Source organism: Poecile atricapillus, chromosome 2, assembly GCF_030490865.1.
Source record: "Poecile atricapillus isolate bPoeAtr1 chromosome 2, bPoeAtr1.hap1, whole genome shotgun sequence".
In the NCBI taxonomy this organism is placed as follows: Eukaryota; Metazoa; Chordata; class Aves; order Passeriformes; family Paridae; genus Poecile; species Poecile atricapillus.
In genome coordinates, this window is record NC_081250.1 from 32,798,995 (window position 1) to 32,826,814 (window position 27,820).

Consider the following 27,820-nt stretch of genomic DNA (forward strand, 5'->3'; position numbering starts at 1 on the left):
TGGAGTGGGCCAGCAGACAAAGCCCAGGGGACTCGGACTGAGCAGATGGAAGGAGGCAAGTGCTGGGTACAAGGCAGAGCCTGCTGGCCTCTGCAGGTAGCACATACTCCTTGAAAGGCTGCTGACCTCCTCCTGCACTGCAAAGGTACGGATTCTCCAACCTTCCTCCTGGGGAAGGCAAAGAGAAGCAGAAGTCTGGGGAGATTAAGTCAGTGTATGAATCAAACCTTTTATGAGAGAAGCTTCAGCCTCCTCTGAAGCCCCTTCTGGGTGTTCTACCACCTCCTTTCCTAGGGAAGACTGCATCTAAGCTTGAAAAAGCATTTTCCATGTAAGGCTAGCCTAGAATCACTTGTTTGTCAAATATGTAGTCCCCAAAAGAAAAGCAATGAAAATTACATGCATAAGTTATTCTATTGTTTTGACATAGCATTTAATAGAAGGTTTTTGTAAACTCATTACAGAGGCAACTTTTAGTAGTGATAGGCAAAAGACGACTTTCCCACTTACACTCTGCTCCCAGAAGCAGAGTTCCATGCTTCCAGCTCCTGAAGAATCTTCTACACCAGCACAAAGTTCAGGCAACACCATCAGCTTCACTCAACAGATGAGATGCAGAAACACCCACGTCCCAGCGTGCAGAGCTATCCTGAGCTCTCAGGGAATGCAAAGGCACCATGGTGCTTTTCTGCAAAGCCCATGTCCTCAAGGAAAACTGAACTGATGTGACTTTTTAAAGGCTTCTCAGACAATCTGCTCAAGGCCATGTGGGAATAGAGTAGGAAACTGAGCAGAACTCCTACCCACCAGCTACGCTGCAGGGCCTGGTTACTGATCACCCCCACACAGGTGCCTGCTTGTTTGTCTCTCAGCCATCTCATGATCTCATGTGCAAGCACTGATACTCCACCCACATGGAACATCATCTTCCCAAACCCACATTTACAGTGATCTCTGCTGCATTTCTGTTCCATCCATGATTACAAAAAAATGATGAACAACCAGGCAAAATAGTTCAAGCACACAGTGCTTTACTAATACTTTGCTGTAAGTCAAAGAAACAAGCAAAATATCTGCACTGAAAATGTCATATGGGTAAAATTATCATTTTTGTGGTGTGCAGCAGGGACCTTTCATGTGCACACAGCAAAAGGCACTGCCATACCTCAAAGTTCAGAATGCAGTTTAAACAGCTGAAACTGGCTAACATGAGTAAAGACATAACAGAAAACAAAAATGCTGTACAGAGGTATAAATCCCTATAAAGCCAAATAATAATGAATCTGAGTACCTTTCCAAGAGCCCACCATTGCACTTGCTCCAGAGTGAAGGCATTCTGCACACCCAGGCTAAAAGGAGCAAAACAGTTGCTGCATTGCAGAACCCTGGGTTTCCAGTGTTTGCTTGCTTACAAAAAGAAGTTTGTACTTTGCTGTTTTCTCCCGTGCATATTAATGCAAGCAATCCAGCTTTCACTGCCCTGCAGACCTGACACCTACCAGAGCAGCTATGTTCAATTTATCTTCCATGGCTCTTTTTTAATTTCTTGCCTTCATCCCTTATTTATGTATTCTCCACTGAAACTGCAGAGTCCCCTAGTCACCCTAATTCCTGGCTGTGCTGCCCTAAGTATCAACAGAACAGCTTTACTGCTGATCTCAAACACACCAAAATTACAGAGCTATAGAAGAAACAACAGACTAGGGCAAAAACTGCATACTCAGTACAGCTCCTATACATTCCCACCTAAAGCACAAAATCCATACAGTGCAACATAAAGAACAAGTGGGAAGAATCTCGGTTCTTTCATAGTTACAGCTTTTACAGAAGACTCTTTCATTTCCAGATTAATGTTTGATGAAGCAAACAGCCTTTGCACGACCTCAAATCTTCCCCTGTCAGCAAGAGTGGCCACCAAAGGACTGCTCAGTGCCACGGTGCCATCGGCTGAAGCGACGTTAGGCTGTATTCATGAGAGAGAGCAAAAGACAGAGACATTAAAACATTTTCCAAGCACTGCTGTTCCTGCCATCGCACAGCTCAGTTCTTTCATACAAAACCACTGGAGAGCTGACAAGGCAGCAGCAAAAGGTCAAGATTCCCTTTACTATTAGCCCTGACAAGTACAACGTACTGATCAAGAACCAAAGCATGCTTTGCCAAAGCAAAGAACTATGGCACGCTTTAAGGAGAAACATCTCTCCTACTGTGTCATTCCCTGAGTTCAACTCTCACTGCACATCACACTTACCTATCACTCTGAGCAAACAGAAGAACTCCCCTTGCCCCTACATATTTAAAGGATTCTCTTATTGTTTTTGTAAGTGACTTTAAAAAAGCTTAAAAAAAATCACAGAATCATAGAATGGTTTGGGTTGGAAGGGACCTTAAAAGATCATTCAGTTCCAATCCCCCCACCACTTTTCACTAGTCCAGGTTATTCAAAGCCCTATCCAACCTGGCCTTGAACACTTCCAGGGATGGGGCATCCACAGCTTGTCTGGGAAATTCCAGTGGTTCCAGTGTCTCACCATGCTCATAGTAAAGAGTTCCTTCCCAGCATCTGATCTAAACCTACCCTCCTTCAGTTGGAATCCAGTCCTCCTTGTCCTGTCACTGCATGCTCTCGTAAGAGGTCTCTGTATTTTTTGTAAGCTTCCTTCAGGTACTGGGAGGCTGCAATTAGGTCACTCCAAAGCTTTCTCTTCTCAAGGCTGAACAAATCCAATTCTCTTATTCTTTCCTCACAGGAGAGGTGCTCCATTACTCTAATGCCCTACACCATTCCTTTAGCAGTTTCAATAAATGGCCTCAGAGTTTTGAGACTTCAGGGTTTGCCAAGGCTCAAGCACTGTTGCTATCAAAGCGAAATTTCTGTTTCCCAAGGAGAGGCAATTATTGTTACTGACACTAAAACAGTGAGACTATTAGAAAAATAAAACTGGAGCTTAAGTTACAATTTTCTTTTGCTCACAAGCCAAGAATTCTCCCAAATACAGGAATGTTCAGAAGTTAGGTATCCACCTGCAGTGTTTCACTTGTCGAGTCTGACTCTGACCTTGGCTAAGCACTGCCTACAGCTGAAATTCCCACTGGAGCTTGACATCTCCTCCTTCACTGGGGAGGAACATGGCTGAGGACACAGCCACTCCTGCTGCTGTGCCCACGAGCCACAGTGATGTTGTACTATATCAGGAACAACAAAAGCATGACACAGACTCTCTAGCAGGGTTGCACAAGAGAGCAAGTTTTATTCTTCCCGATCTTCTTTTATAGACAGTTCCGAGAAGGCCCGAAAGATAAAACTCTAACTGGTCATGAAACCGACACATCACCATCATTGGACAATTAGGGAACACCATCCCTTGACTGTTTCTTGCAAGTAAACAAGGATCCAAACAACACCTGCAAAGGTTCTTTGCCATCTCTACGGACTGTTTGGATTCCTCATGATTTCTCAGACCAAAGTGAGAAGGTTGTGTGACTTAGTTTCACACAGGCTCAAGGTAATGCCTGAAGTCTAAAAGTCTCTTATTTTGAGATTATTTGACCATTGTCAGTTCCCACATGGTCCCATCTCCATTACTCACCAAACAACATAAGACAGGAACAACCTGAAGATCACAGCAGGCACGCAGTAGGACAAGAGTGTCATCAGGCAGCTCTGTGAGGGACACATTCACAAGCAAAGTGAGAATGAAAACAAACCTGCACCAGAACTGGTTGCTGGAACAGGAGCTTTGTCAGGGAGCTAACAGGTCCTCATCAGCTGGATCTTTGGAAGAAGTTGATCCAGCCCCTTTCCTGCCAGCATCATAGAATGAGATGGGCAAAGGGTCTGACTATCTCTGTCCTTGAGAAAAGGCACTTGTAGAAAAGGGGGTTTCCTCCCCATCATCTTTGCCTCCTCCCTAAGTATCTCCTCAGTGTTTAACTCCGAGTCTGCAGGCTGGATTAATGACTTAGGCCTTGAATAAACCAAGAACCTATGCTCCCAAAATCTGTATGAGATGCTAACTTCTGCAAAGCACAATTTGAGAGGAATGGCATAGCTGAGACTGTCCTGGGGCTGGGAGAAGGACTAACTGATCCCTGTGGTGCCCTTCAACTCTGTAACAAAAAGGCCGTAATTCTTACCACAGGCAACAGGCATAAAAAAGCTTTTGAATCTACATCCAGCTACACCTATGCCTGGACTTTAGCAGCAGAAATTATGTCCAAAGTCAGGTAATAATGCAACACACTCAGTTAACTGTGCCCTGCTGTTAATGGCATCTGACAATTGTTACCACATCAGCAGGTTTCTGTTTTCTATTTCTTTTCTCTCTCCACAAATGAGTTATGCTCCCCCACCTGGGCCCTGTGCATATATGGATGCACACTGACATTTTGCAGCACAGTGCCACAATTTACACTGGACTTCCCTTCGTTATCTTAATGTCAGGAAATTCTTTATATACAAGAGAGAAGACAAAAATCTGGGGAAGTCTGTCTTGGACTTTGCAGGTAGCTTTTAATTAACACTGTGGTGGCAACTAGATTGTGAGGATGGCATTTGTTTGACATTTATGTTTAATCTCCTGTTTCAGCAGCTGCAACACAACCCTCTAATTGCAGTGTCTCTCTGTTAAACTCATTTTTGCTAAATTTAGTTTGCACTTGAACAATACACGCTGTTACACAGGAGACAACACCTAATTTGTAATTCTCAGCATTTAGGCGGGAAGGACTCTGGCATATAATAAGTACAGAAATTAGCTTGCCAAACTGCAAATGCTCACACTCAGCAGAAGCAAAGTTGAGCAGTCTTGGGGGAATGTGTAATTTACACACAAAATCTGTCAGTGACTGAGGGCTGAATTTAATTCACAGCCAGGAATGCTAAGCATAGTATACCAAACCCATAAAAAGGGAACAGAAAAATTTATGTTCATGCAGCTCACCAACTGCTCAAAGAAAGCCATAAAAGCTTTAACATGGAGGGAGCTTCTAAAAGGAAAATAAAATTTTAAAAAGGGCTTTTCACAACATACCAGATATAGCACTGATAAGAAGGTGAGCAGCTGAGAAAAGTTCTTCATCCTTAGGCTGATATTTCTGCAGCAGCTCACTCTGTAAACTGCACCCTGAAAGCTGCAAGAAGTCAAGGAGGTCTCTTTGCTGTTCAAGCTTTAACTCCTCCAGATCTGGCTTGTCTCCTGTGCAGATATCATCAAACTGAAAGCAAAAGAATAAGCAAAACTTCTTGAAAAGACAAAAATTCAATCAAAAGAGAATGCTAGTGCTATTCTGAAATTACTTCAAGGAAGCAATCCAAAGGTTCTTCATCTTACCATGTCCCCCAGGGCAGTCACCATTTCTTCATGGAGCAAGAGTTCACAAAGGGCTTTATATAAAGCTCTTTGCTTGTCTTCCGGAAGCTTCACAAAGGGCTGGAACTGGGTCTTCAACCGTGACAGATCTTTCCCAAGAAAGCAGTGGAAAATAAAACTAAGTATTTCTACACAAATACCAGTCAAAACAGATAACATTTTTCTATATGTTTCAAAAGCTCATTTATCACCACACCTCAACATCCTGATTTCCACCAGCACAAGTGCAAGGCTTGAACAGATCTGATTTTATTTCCTAAGGAGCCAATGAAACCTCAATGCAAACGTTAAGAAACAAGAACTGCTACCAAGAATCAACATTTTGGTGTACAGTATTTTTAATATTTTCAAAGTCAATACTTCAGTGTTAACCAAGTAACTACATCTTAAGTCTCCCACTTCAAAGGTTATCTCCAGAGAATGTTCATTTATATGGCAGAATGAAGAATACTCATTAAGTACAAGGGAGTGCTCTGCATTAATTTTCTCACAATTCAACTATGATACTGAAGTTAAATCTTTTGTGACATCAAATTACCACTTTGCTAAAAAAAACCTAAAGCTTTCAAATCAATAATGCCAACTGGAAGGCTGGAATGGGTTTTTTTCCCACATTCCAAAAATGTGAGCACACAAGTGTTCTTAAATTTGTTTAAAAGAAATTTTCCTTCATGTCACTCCAGTCAAGAATCATGATCTGTTTAAAGATGTCCTTTATAACTAAAAAATTACTTCATTTGGGAAAAAAAAATAAGTCCACCCACAAGCAGCTATTTTGTTTATCTGATGCAATTGTATGAATTTATCTATACAAAGAACATAAAATTAAATGTACTTCCAAATTCTTTAGTAAAAACAATTTTTTTTAGCTTTTTCATTTTCCAAGAGGCAGCAGAGGTTGAATTATTTATAGAAATCTCCGAGCCTTTTAAGCAAGAAAAGCAAATAGGTATGTCAAGCTAAAAAAAAAATACAATAGTGGCATATCATTCTTTCACAAGTGCTTTTTATATATTGTTTATTGAACAGACATTAACCAAGGGTGAAACTTAGAGACAAGAGAGGTGATATTCATCAGCAGAACCAGCTGTAAGAACTCCACGAAGAACTGATGAAAAGCACAGTGTGTTCTGAGGCCTTGACTGGTTTTCCCTTTTTTCATTCCACCAGTAATATTCCTGCCTCTTCTTTCCGCATTCCTACAATAAAAACTTGTACCCGGGCCATTACACCAATTAACAAACTTCCATTTAAACCACATTTTGATTTTCTCAGTTATAAAGCTTCTCAGAAAATAATGAGGCCAAGTGAAGGCAAGGGAGATGCCTGTTTTTGAGACTTAACCTGTAACTGAAAAGTTTTACTGAGAGTATTTTTCAAATCAGGAGAAGCTATTTTCAGTGACCCTTTCTGAATGAAACTATGTATCATCACTAAACTTGCAGAGGTTATCTAGAATGTAAAAGAGCTGCCATAAACATTTGACTTTTTAAGATGATATTTTTGACAGATGGATTCAGAATGTTCATGGCAAAGAGTCCAGTGCATACACTTACTGCAAACTGATTTGTTATATTCTTTCAGTGCATTCCCCCAGGAGTTCCTGATAAGAGCTACTGAAATGAACTAACGAGATTTCTTACTTACTATTGTACCAGATTATTTCTGCCTATCAGGTTATTTAATTCACTGTAATATAATCATGTAAAGCATTTCTGGTAATACCTTGTTTCAATATACTTATAGAAGCATCACTGGGAACGAGGTTTTTAGCCCCAGAGTACATCTCATTATCAACAGCATCTGGCTGATAGAGGAACGAAGCATCTCTGAATTGAAATGAATGGGGATAAGCTGAGCCTTCTGTGCTTTCTTTTTCAAAACCTCCTTGCTGTTCATCTAGCAGACAGAACTCTGTAATTAGAAATCCAACCAAAAACAGTAATTAATAAAATACACAAGCAATTATTGAATGAGATGATAGCTTGTATTTTCTATTGTTCTCGCATGTCATTTCTCCATGTCTTGTCTCTTCCAGATGGAGAGAATGCCAGTGGCTGCTGTGCATGTGAATTATTGAGCATTCCTGCAGCCCTGATGTTTGGTACAGTGTGTACAGACAGAAGACCTGTGGTGCAGCTGCCTCCTACAGAATGTGACACCAGCTCCTGTGAACTAAGTTGATGTAGACAGAAAACAACACGAAAACTTTCCACTGACACTGTAAACCAGAATGCTGCATACAGGAGATGCAGGTAGGAATTCTTGATGTTTTCACAGAATCACAAAATATGCTGAGTTGGAAGAGGCCCTCAAGGATCTTCACATCCAACTCCTGGCCCTGCACAGCACCATCCCTAAGAATCACACCATGTGCCTCAGAGTGTTGTCCAAACACTTCTTGAGCTCTGTCAGATTGATGTTGTGACCACTTCACTGGGGAGCTGTTCCAATGCCCAACCACCCACTGGGGGAAGAGCCTTTTCCTGGTATGCAACCTAAACCTCCCCTGACACTACTTCAGACCATTCCTTGTTGCTGGTCACCACAGAGAAGAGACCAGCATCTGCCCCTCCTCTTCCCCTCAGGAGGATGCAGTAACTGCAATGAGGTCTCCCCTCAGTCTCCTCTTCCCCAGGCTGAGCAGACCAAGTGACCTCAGCTGCTCCTTGTATGGCTTCCCACTGAGGCCCTTCACCATCTTTGCTGCCCTTCTTTGGGTACCCCTCTAAGAGTTTTCTTACATTGTGGCACCCAAAACTGCCCCCAGCACTCGAAGTGAGGCTGCCCCAGCTCAGAGCAGAGCAGGACAATCCCCTCCCTTGCCTGGCTGTCAATGCTGGGCCTGAAGCCCCCCAGGGCAGAGTTGGCCCTCCTGGCTGCCAGGGCACTGCTGAATCATGTTCAACTTGCCATCGACCAGGACCCCAGGTCCCTTTCCAAAGCACTGCTCTCCAGCCTCCCATTCCCAACTCTGTAAACTTTCTACTCACTAAGAGACGTGCTGTAATGCAGGCAACAGGATCCACTCATGAAGGACACATGAAAGTACTCTCTGAGATTTGTAAGAACTCTTGAGAGTCCTTTACAAAGTTTCTGTTGGTCAAGGCACTGACAGACTCCTCTTTCTCAGCCAAGCCACACACAGGAGACTCCTGAGAGTCTCTAAAGGACATCACCCAGGGATGTTTCCTAACATAATCACTCTGTCTCTCTTCAGTAACTTCACAGAGGAAATAACATGCCCTGGCTGGGTTATTCTTTCTGCCTCACCTTCATGACAAGCACTGGCCAACCTCACCCAAACAGGAGTGTCCTCATCCTGCCATCCCAATACCCCCAGCCTGATGAAGTTAAGGGCTTCCTGGAAGGAACAGGGAGCCTTCATAAGAGTTATGCTGAGAAATCTGGAGTATCAAGTTCTGTGCTCATGTGTCCATCGCTGTGCCCTAAAGATGCAGAATACAGTCAAAGCCCTATACATATTCTGATCCTCTTTTGCAAGATTTGAATGTGTACCCAAGGCACTCTGCAATGGGTCTGAGGAGAACACAGGCTAGCAAGAGAAACTCAATTGTAAAGTAATACCTGACAGCAAAGGGAAAAGACATTTAACTAATCAAGCACAGTGCTCACATGTACCAGGCATAAAACCTAAATATAACCTTTCTGCAGTTGTAAGCATCTGTCTCACTAAATTAAGGACATTCAAAGCAGATGAGAAAGCATGGAGAGTACTCCATCAGCAAAAACCTTTTTCAAAGGAAAAGCAGACAAAGAAATTTCTGCCATAGAGCAAGAAAGACGACAGACCTTTATGTTTGCATAACCTTTCACAGAGGAGAAGAAGCTGCAGAGGAGCAAGCAATTAACACAAGCTAAGAACTTCCCAAAGCAACAAGACTCTGGACAGCAGCTGAGGCACCACAAGACCAGCTCACTCATGTTAGTGTCATTGAAAATAACAAGGCTTTCACATGAACCCTGAGGAGGAAGATTGTGCTAATAAACTGCCTCCCCTCCTGAGGAAAAATTATGTTAATAAGGGAAATCAAACTTTTCAAATGATGTTGTTAAATCCTGTAATAGGACTCAATTTACAGGAAAACACAGGACTCAAAATTTTGTATTAAGAGGGCTGTTAATTAATTCCGTATTGAATTCTATTTCATTTATCGATGACAAACCTCCAACAGTGCAGTTAGAGCTTGTTAGTTACTCAGAAATGTTAACAAAAATGCAAGAAAACCAGAGATGATCAATGAAAACAATCAAAGAGACTCCTTTATGAGGAAAAGTGGATATACTGGGACTGTTTGATTTACAGACATTTAAGAAAAAGCAAACCACACACATATAGCAATGAACCGAACAAAGCAAATCAGCTGGGTGCTTTTATATCCCCTGCTTTGTAAAGCAAGAACAAGAGGCATTTCAGCACAACTTTAGAGGCACAAAACTGCAAAGCCTTAAGCAGAAACAGCTTTTACATGGAGTGGAAAATTAGCCTGTAGAAATCAAGCAGAATGATTACAGGAAAGCACAATGGTAAATGGATCACAAAAGGATTAGATCTCCCTTCTTTTTTTAAATTTCTTTATTTATAAAAATATCCAAATATGTCCTGTCACATTAGTCAGAACATTTAAAAGAAAATTTATATACCATTCTTCCTAACAGAATAACTCAGGTACTAGCAGTGGCAAAGAAAAAGAAACAATAAAAAGCTTATATGCATCTTACTTCGTAATTATCTATGAAGAAAATCCCATTAGGTTACACCTGCTACTGGCCACTTTCAGTCTCACAAGAAAGAACCACATTAGTCCTTGGGTTTAACTTCAAAGGCTATTTCTATTTCCATAAACAGACACTGATCCCTGCTGCTCAGACAGTAATAAACTGAAGTTTAAGCTCCACCATATTTACTCTCCCTGGCAAAGCCCTAATTTTGTTGTCAGTTCCTCCCCTTTACCTTCTCAGTGACACTCAGGCAAGGGAAAATAGCACAAATTAAAAAAGAAAAGAGGCATGACATCGGTTGTTTAAGATAAAACACGAAACAAACGGTGTTAGTTTTGAAGCTTAAAAAGATGTTAATATTAAAATATGAAAAAAAAAAGGTGGAAAAAGAAGCAGAAGTAGAAAAAGAGCAGAGAAATACAGATAATTAACAAGACCCATGTATTCTTAGCTAGCAGGACATCATAATTCCATGTAGAAATTATCTAAGTAGGCTATCAGCTATATACCTATGTAGTCAGACAGCCTTAATTGCACCTCATTACTCTGAATTACAGTTCTATTATAACCATGACATCAAGATCCTCTGCTACTATCTGTGTTCAGTCTACATCAGAGCAATTCCACTTTTCAGAAACTTTTTACAGGTTACATAATATTTACTTCTATTCCTGAGCCTACAGACTTCATTAATATCAGAAGGAAGATGGATGATGGAGAGTTAATCTGCATTTCTCATCCAAGTAAAGCACATCCTGGATTGAAATCTCAACTGTACTCCAATTATTTCTTCAATGTATCTCCTGTTCCTCTCCACATCAGTCCTTCCCAACTTCCAGCTCTACTATTTGATTTTATTCCTCTTTGCGTAACATCCCCTGAAATCTCCTTTAGGTCCATGAGTTTAAATGAGGATAAACAAGAAAGAAAAACCCAAGTGATTGTGCAAAGCCAAAGACAATTCTGATGGTTTTTTTAACCTGAAAGATACTCAACCTGACATAAGTAAAGCATGACCAGAAAACATGACAAGGGCATTCGTGCAACTATTCTGAGGGCAATCTTTAAACAAAAGTCTAAACTAGAAAAGTTTTAACTCCAGTCCTATATGTATGATTCTGCTCTTAATGACTGTTGTTTAAACATTCCTGGTTGATGGTGATTACACTCAGGTCACTCTCTGCAACAGGTGAAAGGAATAGCCCAGGCCAAGGGCCAGCTGGCTGGAAGCAAAATTGCAGCAAAAGACCAGGTCAATAAATCCAAGAGGATTAGTAACAAGCCCTTGCAGTTATTGAAGTTTGCTACATACTGGGCTGTACTGACAAGGGTGTAGCTGGTGGATTGATGGAATTGAATTTTCAGTTTGGGAAAGTGCATTCAGGGCGCTGTGTCCAGTTTTGGACTCTTGAGTACAAGCCCCACATTCATAGCCTAGAGCAATATAATAAACAGCAGATATTAAGGAAAAAAAAAAAGTTCACCACCATGGTGGTCAAACATGGTAACTGTCCAGAGGAGTGATGGAATCTATGTTTCTGGAGATAAATCAAAACTTTATAATAGACAAGGGTATGAGCAATCTGATCTAACTCCGAACTTTGATCTAAGTTCAAAAGTTGGCCCTGCCTTGAGCAGAGGGTCGAGCTACATGATCTCCTGTGGTTCTCTGAAACCTAAGTCATTCTGAGTTCACAGTGCATTCAAGAAAGTAAAGTGCATTCACTTTACTAAATCAGAGTTTTAAATTACTAAATCAGCATTTCTAGCACAAATAACTATCAAGGCAAAGGACACCACACAACATAATCACCTTCATGCACACAGAAACGTAACAATCACTGTCTGACAAACAGCTTTGTCCACAGCTCAACTGTGTGTCACAAAAACCAAGCTTTTCACTTACCAAACTGACCGTTGTGCTTTATAAATAGTTCAATTACACCATAGGCAATAGTGGTTGCAGGAGGAATTTCAAGGATCACGCTAGAATCCTTCATCAGAGTCCCATTTTCACTTACTGAAACCTACAAGACAGATTTATTCACCATTTATCTGATTCAGCTACTGCACAGTTTAAACATGTAATTAAGGTGAAAAATATGGAGGGAGAATATGCTTTATGCCCCATGATGTCTCATCAAACTGTTACACATTACATCTGGCATCTAAGAAAGGAACTAGATAAAGAGTGAGGTAGAAACACAATGCCAAGAGCAGCTCTCATGCTCTTAGGTCCCCTGTCCTAGCACAAAGTTGAGCTCCAGGTGCAGCCTTTGCTACACATGAAGCACCATGTCACTAGGAAATGGGCACCCACTTCAGTGTCCTGCCTTGCCCAAGTCTACTGTGACATTTCTTTTGCCAGCTGGAGGCTGGTACCAGGAAGGTGGCACTTGCAAAGAGAGTTGTAATACTGCAACTCATGGATTACTGCAACTGGAGGCACACTCTACACAGAAGTGATTCATCTCATTTTTAAAAGAAACCAAAACTTGCAATGAATGAGCATGTTTCGACTTTGCTAATTCCTTCTCAATTCATAGGCAATTTTTCAGATAGCCTCATAATCTCTCAGTTAATCTCTACTCCCATGATCAAAAACAAATAGTTTCCCAATAAATATGTGAACTCAGTAGACACTGCAACCATTTGTGATGAACGATTACTTGGCTTTTCAAATAAATTTGATTCAGAAATGTATTTTGCTATTCAACTTGCAATGAATTGTTTTAGGTTTGCTTCATGTTCTGCTGTAGGCAGGAATCTACAGAGAAATGGAATCACAATTTGATAGTATTGATGGAAACTACTTTCCAGGCTCATACAAAAATACGGCATCTTTTGCCAGAAAAGCAATGGAAAAAGCATTTTACCATACAGAATTTTCAAAACCAAACACTGCAGTTTGTTCAGCACATTAAGAAAGCATGAAAAATACTCTGAACCTCATTTGGGGAAATCATTTCTTCCCTGATAATGTGCAAGTGTTCTGCTCCTTGCTGACTTTTAGTAACTTTTACCTTTACAGTTTTTGCAGTGCATCCCATCACACCGCTGACTTTTTCTTCTGTCTGGATATGTTCGGATATCGTACACCTCTGAGTTGTGATTATCTTTTCTCTCAAGATGCACAGCACTTCACGTTTTCTTTCTATTACTTGTTGCAGTAAACTATTGCTTAGATCTATTGTCCTGAAAAAGAAAATACACCATTAACAATACTATAATTGTGATAAAAAAACCAAACCCACAACCAACCATATTTTCTTAATTGCTTGAAGAAGCTTTTATTGTAAAAATGGCAATGGTTTCTGTATGAGCAGCCTACTCAAAATTATGATGTCCTCTTTTGTTATTTGGCAGCAGTAAATATCTGTATTCCACAGTAAGTCCTCACATACATATTGAATTCTCGATTCCCTACTTGACTCTTGATTTCCCTGAGCAAAAATGGAAGCTGTCCAGACCCTTTCTAAGCAAAGAAAAAAGCAAGAGGGAATTAAAGGCAACTTTAAGCTTCCTGAGTAATACAAAACCAACCAGTCAGGCTCTTGGACACTGGATGCAATCCTCTCCTACTGTGAGCTTGCACTGACATTACTATGGCCATGGCAGGGGGCGCTGGCTGGGGGACACAAAGACAGCAATGCCTCAGTGTCAACCCTCACTGATTGCTACAGATCTGTTTCATTGCTCACTTAAATCCCCAGCAGGCTGAGTGGGATCAGCACTGACCAAGTACTTCAAAGGGCTGAGTGAGAAAATACAGATTTCATTGATTTTGAGACTGGGGATTACTGAAAGAAACCCACCTGCTTCAAAGTCCTGTGTTATTCATTGATAAAGACTCAAAATTTAAGATTGGTGACCAGGACTGTCACAGCCAAAAGGAAAACTAACTATGGGGAGGACCTCAAAACTTTAGCCCAGGCACCAACTTAATAAACCATCCGTACTCCACAGCATAATTCAGCATCTGTTTAAATTCCACTGGAAATAATTCTAACATTAGGTTCTTCTTAAAATGAGCAGAAGACAGAAACTGAACTCCCAGAAACAATACAGGAGGTTTATTTTCTAAGAAAATGTTACAAAATCCAGTACCTTGTCTTTTGAGATGTTAAAAGACTTTCTGGTATAAGTTAAAGCAACTTCTTAATTGTATTTAATTGATTAAAATTTGTCAATTATATTATACTTCTGCAAAATATTCACTGGAGGTCCTCAGATGAGATGCTATATTTTTTATGAACAGGTAATCTAGCAAAACTGTTGGAATATTAAAGGATTGCTATACCTCACTCAAATTATTCGGTCTTTTCTCCTCCCTTTTATTGTAAATGGCTATTCATGGAGCTAAATGGCAATTTCCCAAAAATGTGACAGAAAGACATGTCTGACTCCAATTCATTTAAATCAAGATATCTCCACTTTTAATTAAAAAGTTTTAGATTTATTAGAGTCTGGAGTTTTGAATTTATTCAGTCTGTGTAAGTCTGAAGTCAGCTGGGGTTTTTATTGAATTAAAAATATCCTCGGGCAATTTTTGATCTTTGGAGAGTTACATGCTTATATGAAAGTTCAATCAGTTGGAATGAACTGTCTGAAAACCTTAAAGTTGATTGTTTAGACAAGGGAAACAAAATACCTCTGAAGCAATGCAGCAGCCACTAGAAAAGCATCCCCAAACATTCCTGATATTATTAATAGAACTTTTTTTCTTTTGGTGCAAAGTCATGCTTTATGCTTGGAATGCAATGAACCTTTGGATTAAGCAAATATTGAAGAAATGTCAAGCTACCACAAACATCACTGTTCTGAACCAGAGTCATTAGTTACAGTCTATCAAGCCTATCATATACTTCACAATAATTATTTATGTTTCTAAAGTGGTATGTTACACATCTTGAAACTACAAATTAACGTACTAAGTACGTGCAGTTTTAACATTCGACCTAGGGAGCCATAGGGAGACAAATACAATGAAGAAGCACAAAAGCAATTTGTCATTTGCTTTCATGTGTATTTTTTGACTCTAAGAGGATGGCAAACTTTCTCAATCTCCCCAAAATTTAGAGGAAAAATCCCTCTCCAACCACCAAAGGTAGAAAAATACCTACTAAATAAAGATTTGCCATTTCTGAGTAAGTGTTAATTGAAGAAGCATACAGAATATGACCTAATTCTATGCAAATGAATTACCAAAATAATTCAAGAGACCTTATCTTCCATCTGCTTGTACAGTATTTTGCCCGAGGTGGGACTGGCTCAGACCCTGTCACGCTCCTGGCTTTGAGGTCCAGATGCAGAAGTAGCAGCAGAGTGGCAGAGCAGAAGTGTCAGAAGACATCATTAAGTTGCAGAGAAGGGCAGTGAACAAATCCTGGAGGCAAGGCTGGAGGAGCTGCTGCAGCACTGAGGGCTGTGGAGTGACATTGACACACAGGGACACAGAGCTACCTGCTGCAGCAGCACTCCCCAGGCAGCGCCCAGAGGCGACCTGGGATCCCCTGCATGGAGCTGAATGTGTGCCAGAGACAGCCACTGCCACAGCCCCAAGGGTCAAATCACTTCAGTGGCAAGTCACTTTACAATTTTTCCATTGTAAAGCCATCAGAAATGTTCTCCTCTCTAAACTCAGTAAGTTTAGTGAGCTCCAGTTCAAACACAGAGCCTTACCCACAGCTACAGAAACCTTTTCTTCCAGGATAGCACAGCTAAGTGCTCTCTTCTAGACTTCTGGTACTGAACTTTCTATCATAAAACAGAACTCTAGGGCTGCATGTGGGCACATCATGGCTGATTACTGGGGCAATAATAATTTTGCCTGTTGAAGGCAAAATATTCTGCTCTCCTCAGCAACTCAAACAGCAGATGACATGAGGAAAGTACCCAGCTTATCTAAATTAGCATTGAAAACAGTCATCAAGAGCAAACCACAACAGGGTTAAAGTTTGATAGTCAGAGCAGCACTTCAAGTATTGCAGGGCAATGGCCACTGAGTCTATGACTGTATTTTTGCAAGAACTGAACTTACTTGCCAGCATAACACTACATATAAGAAAATGTCTGAATAATGTAAGATGGCCAAATTAAATCCCTGAGAATACATGCATGCAAGGCACATGAATTCCATTGCATTTTTTTTATTTTACAGGTCATGTCTCAGAGCTTTTATTTTTGCTCTACAACCATGGCTCTTACCATCTCTTTCAGTCTGTACTGTACAAAAGCCCCCACCAACCCTGTGCCATTTGTACTACATCACCATTACCTATCCTACCCCAAGGAGCTGAGTTGAGGCACTCAAAAATAACACCATAGGAAATATAATGAGATGTTGGCTTGCCAAGTCCCATTATCAACACACAGAGTATAAGCCTGTATAAATAAAAATTATTTAAAAGATAAAAAATATGGGGTTTTGCTTGATTGTTTGTTCTGCTTAAACAACCTTCCTGAGGTCAATGATTTACTATGCTGGAAGCTTTATGGGTCAAACATGTATGTAAAATAATTTCTTGGAGTTTAAATGACTCCACATTTAACTAGATTAAACACTTTTACTCTCCTGTAATGCAAAGACTTTCACCTTCATTCAGTATTTTTCTTCTTGCACTAGGAAAGCAGTAGACAATAGAGGCACAAAGGCAATTTGCTGCAGACTAGAGTCAGAAAAGAAGAGAAAGGCAGAAACCAAATAAAGACCAGAAAAAACAGACAACACCTGGCAGCATAACAGGCTCTCACAATTGAAGTAGAGAACACAAGCCTGCTCTAAACCCCACTGCTGAGACTCAGGGTCTTTTCTTTAGGCAAGGAATTTGACCTAATTTCCCACAAAGGAGAGGACATAGGACTATTTTTCCATCAAATCCTGTCTAACCATCTCAGTAACCCACCCACAAATCCTCAAAGCAAGGTGCCTGTCAATTTCCTACAAATACCAAGAAGAATGGGTATTGCTGTGAGTACTCTCCATTCTCACATTGAAATCAGCACTGCTGCCTGTCTGCACAAATTTTCACTGGTCCAAACTACTTACAGGTAAAAAACCTTTTCATTCCTGTACTGGGCAATGTCACCTCAATATATCTCCAATCCCAGCAGCAGAGATGCAGGCAGCCTCACAGCCTCTTCTCCACTTCATTTATAATGTGCAACAGTCTGATGTCTTCCATACAAATACTCCTTGTTGCAAGTGAGAGCCTTCACCCAGCTTTTTTCCTGCTTTAATAGAGATCTCTAGATGACTGTCAGACAGTAAAATCTACCAGACCTCACTCTGCCATTTTTCACCAAGCACAGATGCATATTTCTTTTGTTATCCATTTCAAATATAACCTCTCTGACCTATTTCTTACAGAACACAGCATCTGCAACAGTCAGCTTATTGATCGCATTTTACTATTTTCCCTACAGGATAACCTGACACGTACTTCACAGAAGATCTTCCCTAAGAATACCAGAGACTTCTAAGATTGCAAGTGACAGGTAGCTTTTCTATTTTCTATTTGACATGCTCCTTATTTTTTAAATCACAGGCACACACAATTGCTTTTATTCAATCCTGTCTCACAACATTTTCTGACTTTGTATTACCTCATGTAGCAGCTTAGGTAGAAAACTGAATGGTTTTCTCATCATGCTTATAAATGCTCAGGGAGTTTTAAACAATAAATCACAAAACTGTCTGAATTTCCACTGTACTTAGATTAAGATTAGACATTTATTTTTGTCTCAGTATGGGCAATAATACGCAGTTTTATTAATTCAACTAAAGTGCAATATGCAACAGTAGGAAAGTATCTTTCAGCCATGCCCAAGTGTGCTGCTAAAAACACAACTCTTTTCCTAATATGCTAATCATAGAGTTAGGGATCATTCACACAAAATGAAGTGTGACAAGCAATTTTTTTCTGCAGCTGATGTGAACTGACTGACTGCTATCACTGTCCTCTCAGAATCTCTCTTTCAATCACCCTCCATGACTTTTAGTGAAATGGTAAAAAAAAACCAAGCAAATTTGTTAATATATGAAAAGTACAGAAACTATAACAACCTCATAATCCTTTTTACTGGAGGGAAGAAGATAGAACAGTTAGGGTTGGACAGTCATCTGGTCCTCCTTGCTTCAGCAGGGCCACCCAGAGCAGTCTGCCTAGGATTATGTCTCCAAGGTGGGGAACTCCACAGCCTCCTCAGGCAACCTGAGCTCAGTCACCCTCACAGTGAAAAAGTTTCCTGATGTTCAGATTGTGTCTCCTGCGTCTCAGATTGTGCCTATTGCTTTCTGCTCTGTCTCTGGGCACCACTGAAAAGTGGCTCATCCAGCCCATACTTGAACTTCTCTAAGAGGACCTTATGGCAGAGAGTACTGAAAGCCATAAAATAGAAGATAGAATATACTCTTAAATCCATAGGAATCCAAGTGAGCTAAAGGCACAGGACTCTGCCCCAAATCATGTATGTATCACTATGTTACATGCTCTGTGAAATAGCAAGCACTATGTAATACAAAATCGAAATAACATAAAGGGAAATATGCCAAGTTTGTGTAGCTAAAACTATCGTTTAACTATATTTTAGCATATTATGTTAATAAGTAGTTCTGCATTTACAATGTCGCTGCTTCTGCAAACCAGGAAGCATCTCATCCCACATCCTTCAGCTGTCACCCTTCTTCAATGCAGCACCTGGAATCTAATTAAAAGAACAGTAGGATTCTCCTTCAGAAGGTTCGCCTGAGAAGTGACAGGAAACCGATTTGCTGCCACTGAACACCTTCAGCTTGCTCAACTCTGAAGAGTCACATGATTTATTTTAAAAGGCACATCAGCTTTGACTTTTTTGAGTTGACTGCTACTAATCTACAACTTCGACTTAATCAGCCTAATACAAGAAAACTTTAAAAATGCAACTTAATTAGGTTATATATGTAGAAATAATAAATGAAGTGGGGATTGATCAAACAAGCACAAACACTACATGTCATTAAATGACATCAAGAACAGCTTGCTGCCTTGCATTTCACAAGGCTTGACAGGTAAACATGTTCTTATAAGTACTGCAATGCTTTGCATCCAAAAATCACTAACTTTTAGCCATCAGCACTCCACATAATACTCATGTATACTCAACAAGATGAAAGCTTGAAGCTTGGACACAATCAATCATAAATCATAGAATATTTATGAACGAATAAGTCGAATTTCATCTAGAAGGCATTGCCAACAATTTCCAGTGAGCCTCTGCATTATACTGGAGAAAAAAAATAAAAATTCTGCTATCCTCATCATTTTCAGTGACCCGGCAGAAGGCAGACTGACTTGGTTTCAATTATTCACTGTGCATCATAAGCTTTAATAAGCTATGAGCATCTATTTTATGAACTAAGATCTAGTGACTCGCATAAAGTGGCACACACATCAGCTTCAGTTACAGTTACACAGAGATCAGTGTAGAGCTACTGATTTTCGACACTCAAAAGAAAGTAACATATTTCTGAGTATTTAGTTACATAAAGGATTGTAACTCCAAGACCTGCAGATTTGCTGGGGGGGGGGGGGGGGGGGAATTCTTTTTTATGTGAATGGACTAGGTAACTTCAAGTAAAAGCTTACTGATCCTAAATCAAAGTTACTCTAGTTTGTTTCTCCATAAGATTCTATCTAGTGCTAGAAAAAAGACTCTAAATCTTGACTGACACTATTTTCCTGATACTAGATTAATTTTACAGGCTTGGAACACACATTTAGCACAGTATTTTCTGCTTTTAATAAGGCACTCAGTACACAGAGAGCAAGAAGCCTTATTAGAACAAATTTGTTGACTTGTGAATGCTCACAGTAAAAAGAACATCAGCCATTTGTTCCCATGAAAATGGAGAATTGATTATTTCTAGAACATCAGTGTATCTAAAGCAAATTTACAATGCTTCTGACAACTTCTGCACTGATAGCAAAAACCTATCATCTTTATCTTCAGAGCATCAGCAAAGGCTATTTAAATTCATTACAGCCCCTGCTACAGATCTAGAGTACAATGCTGTCACAAATGAAGCACCCTCATCTCCCACGAGTCACGACCTGCAATACAGAATAGACCCCGATGGGTCAGCTGGTTGCCAAATAGGCTTTGGTCCATGCCACTCTCATTGCAACATTAAAGAGATCTGACTTCAGAGTAGGACAGGAAGTGAGGAAGCACTGCATATCTTGTAAAATAAAGAATATGTTTCCCCTCAGTTAATAGTGCATAACAGGAAGTAATAGATCTGTATTTTCCTCAGCTAGGAGAATATGCCTTGACTAGGCTTGCTCACCTTTGCTATTACTTTAACTTCAAATAATCCCATTTTCTGGCATGGTCACTCACACACACAAAATTACAAAGCCTGCTTACAAGAACATTAGCAGTTCTGAATGCAATTTCCATATTCAATGCCCCAGTAATACAGAGAACTAATTCTCTTTTTTTTTTTTTTTCCAGATTGTTACCTCAGTAGAGTCCCCCAAAGAAGGGAGGATTTGGCTCTTGTCCCAGGTGGTAATTCATGCAAATACATAAAATGAAATTACAGAAATGTTTTTAAAACAAGGAAGGGAAAAGTATGACTAAGAAAATTTAAAAATATGGAAAATTTAATTTTTGTATATATGATTTATCATGAATATGCAAACTTAACATAAAAATAATTTTCAAACTGTGGCAACACTACAAATCAATTGGTCTGTGACTGCAGCCCCAAGTGTTTTCAGCTCAGTAATCTCTCCTGGCCACTACAATACCCACATTAGAAACATACCTGTCCTTGACATCTTTCATAAGCTGCTGCAAGTCAATCTCCTGCTTCCTCAGGTTTCCAAATGAGGACTGGTTTTCCACGTAGCCCTTCCCCCCAGCTCCCAAGCTGACTTTCACAAATGATGCTTCAATACTTCCTTGAACAAAATCTTCAAACTTCCCCATATATTTTGCAAAGTCAGACTCCACAATAACTAGGAAAGCAATAACAGTAATTTCTGTGAAGAGAAGTGCTGAAACCATCCTTAAGTGATTGGAGGAAGAGATACTTATAAGAAAATATGAGAAGTTAATGAAGGCAAGGAACAGTATGAAGAGGTAAATAATAAAATTTGCATCTCTACAACTCTTGCATCTTCTCTCTTCATATTTTCATCATCTTTGCTCTACTACCTTTTGCATTTTGCCATTTTAGGAAAATATAAGGTGACTGAAGTGCTGAACTCAGACACTATAAAATATTTACAAAGAATGATTGAAAGTTATTTCAGCTACAAAGAAAACTACAAAACAGACCTGCTTGTACAATAGTGCTAGTATTTTGACATGTCCCATCACACACCTGTCCCAAAACTAATAGAAAAATCTAACTGGTTTAAAATAATTCTGAATTTTATATACCTAAAACCCACAGAACTGACTCAGAATCAGTTAATTTTCCAAGCCAGCTATAATTAACATCTTAGGTTAGGGAATTATCTATTTTCCTATAGGGAATTGTGACATGTCCAGAAATATGGGATTGCACCTCATTAATCTTAAAACATGGCTGGGACTGTTATAGTTGGATGAAGAAAAACTACAAGGATCAACCTTTTTTACCAGTCTGTGCAATGCAAGACAAACAGAATGGGTGGTGAAATTCACTTGGCCTGGCCTGGAAGCATTCCCTGGGCTATTAACTCCAACAAGACATTTTTTATTCACTGCTTTTGACCTGGAGCATAGTACAGTTTCACAATACTATCACATACAACCCCCTATAATATTCTAGGGATATTCCTGTGGTTGCAGACAGCATTGTTATTAAACGGTACGACTGAACAGCCTGACAACCTTCAGCACTCAATACACTACTCAGGCAAAACTTTCTTCTTTTTTTAACCAACTTTTATTACTACCAGTTTTAGTTACATAAATGGACAAGTGAGAAAAGACCCGTTCATCTCATTCCCATTGATGGAGGATTCCTTCAGAGCACTCCTCTGAAAGGAACCCTCTAATAACTAATTGAGAATAATAACAAAACAGATTAGGGATTGTACTGTTTTTATCTGCACTAATAGTGCTGCCCGAGTATGGATTTACCTGGTTTTATTGGTTTGTCTTCAGTAAGCACATCACTCAGGGTGACTGTCAAGAAATGATACTTGGGTTTCTGCCAGCACCAGAATTTCCTCCTCTTCGTAACTAAGCTCAAAAGCTGCAGTTTGTCTGAGGCATTCAGGTGGGAGACAGGGATCAAATCACCTCCACTGCCAGTTTCTCTCACAAAATTCTTCGTTGCTTTTGCAAACATTGTAGGGAATCAATTAAAGCCTGAAAGAATACATTTATTTTCAAACAACTACAGTTGGAAAGTATAAATATTTACATTATCATTTTAAGAAGTTCTTCACAGAACTGGTATCAGCGAAGGAACACCGTAGTGTTCTCACCCTATCTTCTCTACTCAGAGCTGGGAAGGAGTTCAAATCACTTGTCCCAGTGTAAGTTTTCTCAGTAACTAATACAAGAATTCTAGTTAAAAGGAACATTCACAGGCTATTAATCTGTTAGGGAGGAAAAATTTAGACAGCTTACCTGAAATTCTATGAAAAAGCATCTACTAATGAACACCCTGTAGAGACGAACTGCGATGAGGAGAGCACTCAGGCAATGGCAGAGGATTTCTGCCTCCCTACAGGATCCTTCTTTTATTACTAACATAAAACTTACTCCACATAAGGCAATTAGCTATTACTCACACAAATTATCTTTTTAATAGGGAGTAAACACATGGAGGGACAATAACAACTGTTCCATAAAAATGCTACAAATACGTGGCATCTTTGTTACTAAGTTTTCTTTCTGCACTACACCCCTGGAAAGTTCCAATTCTTTTTTTTTATTTATGAACTCATTTTATCTTCAATGCTTTCCAATTTTCTATTTTTCATTTGCATAACTACACCTAAATTGAACATACATTATTTGCAACCATTATTCACAACTGTTACTGATATCCTCTGCACAATTACATACATTATCTTACTGTGGTTTTGTAATGATTTTAATTAAAAGTTACCAGTATCTCTTATCATGTAAGGTTTTTCTTATCCCCAGGAATGTATTTTACTGTATTTACAAGGAACATTTTCCAGTAAGGGAGACTGGCTAAAGTAACAGAAGAAATAGTAAAAATGACCATTCACAGGTGCTAAACACACAATTCTAATAAATCAATATTTGAGCTTTTTGAAGAATCTAATCTTTCTAGTTTTTCAACTCTGTGTTATCTGAGCTAACGATACCTCCAGAATTTAATCAGTTGTTTGTTTTTATTTAATCCAGCAGCATTCCTTTAAGTCCCTCAGCTGACAATGATTGGAAAGTTCAGCTAAGATCATAAGACATCTCAGCTGGATATCCACACTTTCACAATTAATTACCTGTCTTGCTCCACACAGATTTTAGATCCATCATTTACAAACACAGGCCAGAGTAAGATAGCACAGACTTCAAACAAAAACCAATATTGCAGTGAGCACTCAGGATTATTGACAGAAAATGGAAACCTGAATAGAGATTATTAGTGCTTGGACCACAGGCTCCGTATTTCTGTATTAGGGAAAAAAAGCCTTTTTGCAGATGCAAACTTACCTTTTCATTAGTTTTTCCCAAATTCCGTTTCAGATATTCCACACAATATTTAACAATTCATGAGGAGGTATTTACCTCCTCATGAATCCTCTACAGCCTAGTCTGCGTAACAAATAAAGGGTGTTTTCCAACAACACCTGCATCAAAAGGATTTGAGCAATGTCTATGTGTCAAAGTCACATAAGATTTTACTGAAGAGTCTTCTGGGGCTTTCACTAACTGCAGCTGCAGCAAACCCTGCAGCACCACCTCAGCTGTGGGCACTAGGAATATTTCCACTGACTTCCTTGTTCTCTGACCCTTTCCTAAACTGAACTCAGACTGATTTTTTGCATTCTTTTATGTCTCCTCCTTAATTTCCCTGGTTTTAATCTTAGTGAGAACACTTTTAACAGAATAAAGCAATGCAGATCCACTGCAGCAGAAAAAAAACCAAACAACAAAACTCAAAACTTCAAACCAAGACTAGTTTCTTTTATCCACAGGACTTCTTTTGCAGTAGTCTATATTTTGCAAACAGACAGATGACTGATTTGTTATGTAGGGGATCACCAAGAAAATTCACTGCCTGTATTAGCTGCTTTTGCCCAGCATAACCTTCTACAAACATTTCTGTACTTCATGTACAGAAATATTTCAAGTATTTCATGACTGCTCAATCACCCTGATCCCCTTGCTGCATAGCCAGCTCACATGGGCATGGTCTCTGGGAAAAAAAACAAAAACAAAAAACCCACCAATTTCTTAGTTTATCATAAAACAAATTGCAAAACCAGGTCCTAATATCTGGCATTCTTACAAACTCACTAAATCTCATGAGAGGAACCAATGCAGCTTCCAATTCACAGTGTTTTGCCTTCACTTGCCATCACCACTCTTGACAGGAAAAGGAACATGCAGGGAGGAGGACAGAGTGCCTTTGAGGATGAACAAGACTCACCAGGCAGGAGAGACAGGGCAGTTTTCAGCTTCAGAATGATGGCAATGTCTCCCACACTTTGCTGTGCTGGTAATGTGTTTGCAGGGAGCATATTTTGCTGATGCAGGTACACCTGCAAATGAAGAATATTCTATCCAAATTCCTGCTTATTTCTCTTTGGATATAGCACCTTTAACACTAATTTGACAATGCCCTCCAAATACCTTGCTTCACGACTTCCTAGAACAAAGCCACAGAGCAATTATGCCCCTAGCCAATATCAAGGAGTTAATACAGCCACAAGGCTCAACAGCATCCTGACCAAATGGACATGGAGTGGTTAGAGACTCAGCATTAAGAAAACTCTGTCTTGGGAGCTTCTTCCTCTGGAAATTTTAATAGAGCTGCGCTTAGTTTGACAGAAACAAAAGGGAAGGTATCATGCTGGTAGGAAATGCCTGCCAGAGTGAATTCACTCTTGCAGATTGATAGCTAAGCATGAAAGCAGAACAGGAAGGAGGAGTACCTTCCATGCCTACTTAAAAATCTAAGATTAGCCTGAACCTGTGCTACAGGAGGATTATTTAATGGCAAGGATGAGATCAAATGAAGATAATTAAACCAATTTCACTGTTTACCTAAACAAACAAATCTCACCCTGCTTCTTTGCTTTGTAGCTCCCTAACTTAGTATAGTGGGACATTAAATCCAAAGCAACATTATATAAGCATTCAGGTTTTGCCTCTGTCAGTATAAAAGAAACCAAACAGATACCTGATATTTCTTACATTCTGTATCTTTCACTTTTTTTTTTCTTTTTTTTTTTTTTTAATAATATAAGATTACACAGCACACTGGGCACAGGACAACTGGATTGCCAAATGTCAGCACACCCCTTCCTACAATCCAAGTTGTAAGGAAACACAATGCCTGAAGGCCAAAGAGGAGCTTCAGTGCTGGAAGAGCTGTTAGGCATTAACCATGTGTAGGAGAGGTAATGGCCTTGGAATGCTAAAGGAGTACGAGTCTACATCGGAAGGGAACTGGGGCATGGAAATGACGACATGCACGCAACAAGTTTTATTAAAAAACGTTACAGTTACCTTCACCTCCTTTCTAGGTAATTAAACTTTAAAAGGAAAAAAAAGCTCACCCATTACAGCTAATACACAAACAAAGCCCAGCAATGCTGCCCACACAATGCATTACAGTCCTTGAACACACGTGGTCCCCAAAAACACACCCAAAAGATTTTAGCCCTGGGTGAAGCCCTCTATTTGTTCCTCGAGGACTCTGCGGCACGTGCCTCCACAGACCGCTGCCGCAGCCTCGGGCACCCCGGAGAGATGCGGGGCCTTTCCCGGGCCGTGGGCGCCGTCCTGCGGGGTGCGAGCGCTGTGGGAAGGCCCCGCGCTGTCGCGGCGCTGGGTGCGCAGCCCCGCCCGCCTCTCCGGCATCGGCTCGGCCAGGGGAGCATCGCCCCGCCGTGCCGCGGTGAGAGCACCGCACGGCCACGCGGCCATTCCGCTGCTCCCGGGGCGGGAAGGACAGCGGGGCGCGGCCCGGAGGCCGCAGCGGCTGCTCATGCTCCGCAGAAGGGCGGAGTGGCAGCGGCTGGGGGCGGCGGGCACGGCCGGGCCGCACCACCGCCCCGGGCCCGCTCCCGTACTCACGGCATTCCCGGCGCTCCCCGCCGCCGCCACCGGGGATGCGGCGCACTCCGCCCGCGGGGCGTGACGAGCCCGCCGCGCCCCGGCGAAGCTCAGCGAGCAGCTCCCGCAGCAGCGGGGGCTCCGTGCCGGCAGCGGCTCGGCGGGGGGAGCGCAGGCCCCGCCCGGGTGCCCGGGCCGAGCGCGAGCCGCGCCCCGGGCGCCTCCGCCATGTTGAGGCGCGGAGCCGCCGCCCAGCACAGGGCAGCGGGCGGGGGCCGGGGTGCGGCCCTGCGAACCCTCGGGGCGGCTTCTGCCGGCCTCGCCATCCCGCCCCTCTGCCCGAGCTCCCTCCGGGCGCTGACCGTCCTGCCGTGAGGGCTGGAACGAAGGGCTGCAGGTGTTCCTCTGCGTGGGGCTGTGGCCCGGCACGGGCCCCCCCGCGGCAGGTCGCGGTGTGGGGCAGCCCTGTGAGTGGGGCGCTGGAGAATTCCCACTGGGCTGGGACAGACGGTTTTGTAGGGCTGCACCCTGGCAGATAACAGTGGCAGCTGTCTTTCCCTCCAAGTAATTGCCTGACAGCGACGTTCTGTGACACGAGTGATAAGGGTATCTTTGTGACAGCCACTCAAACCCGGCCCGTGGTCGCAAGTGCACGGGGCCAGTGCGAAGTCCGCTGCAGGCAACAGCCCTGCCAGGATTTTGGCTGCGAGTTTGCGACTCTGGGTTGGCGCTGAGGGCCTTGTGAAGCCGCCGTGGACTGAACGGGAGCTCTCAAGTCAAGTCCAGGGACCTTGAACTGTGGAAAATGAGAAGTGTGGTCAGTAGAGCCTGGGACAGTGTGAACCGCAGTGAGAAATACTGAGCACTGTCACAGTATCTCAGCTGTTTGAAAAGACCACAGTGAAAAAACTTGTTTGTTTATGATGCCAGTGGAATGATCCAGTGAGAAACAAATGAGTCTGCAGAAACCCAAAGAGTAGTTTTCTCACGATAATAAATATAAAATAAATCTTTTTTGAGTGAACCATGTCACAGGTTGGGTACTTCCCTTGTGGTTTGAACAGAGGGCATTTGAGGCTGTCGGTAAAGTCACAAATGTCACATCACCAGACCTTAATGGGCTAACACCCTGACTTCGGAACAAAGGGAAGGTGAAAGCTAAATGTCTTTAAATGAACAGTCCTGGGTGAAAGTTATCAGTAAATGCACATAGCTAAAGTAAACCCATTTCTTCCATTTAGCTACATGCAATATCCAAACCTTCCAATGTATTTCAGCTGATTTTAATCCATCACTCCTTTCTGATTTCCCCAAGTGACATCCTTATTGATTCAAGGATAAAACAGATCTCCCTTTCTGGGGTTGCACCTGCTTACAGAAATTTGTATAAATAGTCAGAATGGACCTAAGTACTTGTATTTGTGATGGTTTAATTTTTATGAACTAATGAAAAAAAGCTCCGT

At 41.1% G+C, this 27,820-nt stretch overlaps 1 protein-coding gene across 2 annotated transcripts; it reads right to left on the reverse strand.

Annotated features, from left to right (window-relative positions):
* Positions 1-408: 408 nt before the first annotated feature.
* On the reverse strand, positions 409-26,866 carry GSDME (gasdermin E). Of its 2 annotated transcripts, none has more exons than XM_058833456.1 (11): positions 26,720-26,866; positions 24,727-24,838; positions 22,233-22,463; positions 20,926-21,118; positions 13,139-13,310; positions 12,022-12,142; positions 7,098-7,286; positions 5,334-5,461; positions 5,034-5,217; positions 3,591-3,664; positions 409-1,963 (listed from the first exon to the last, which is right to left on the reverse strand). In XM_058833456.1, exons 3-11 carry the CDS (start codon positions 22,441-22,443, stop codon positions 1,733-1,735), a joined length of 1,503 nt encoding a protein of 500 aa, XP_058689439.1. In that variant the 5' UTR covers positions 22,444-22,463; positions 24,727-24,838; positions 26,720-26,866; the 3' UTR covers positions 409-1,732. The 2 variants fall into 2 exon arrangements, with proteins under 2 accessions (XP_058689439.1, XP_058689438.1); XM_058833455.1 differs by lacking the exon at positions 26,720-26,866 and adding an exon at positions 26,379-26,588.
* Positions 26,867-27,820: the final 954 nt, after the last annotated feature.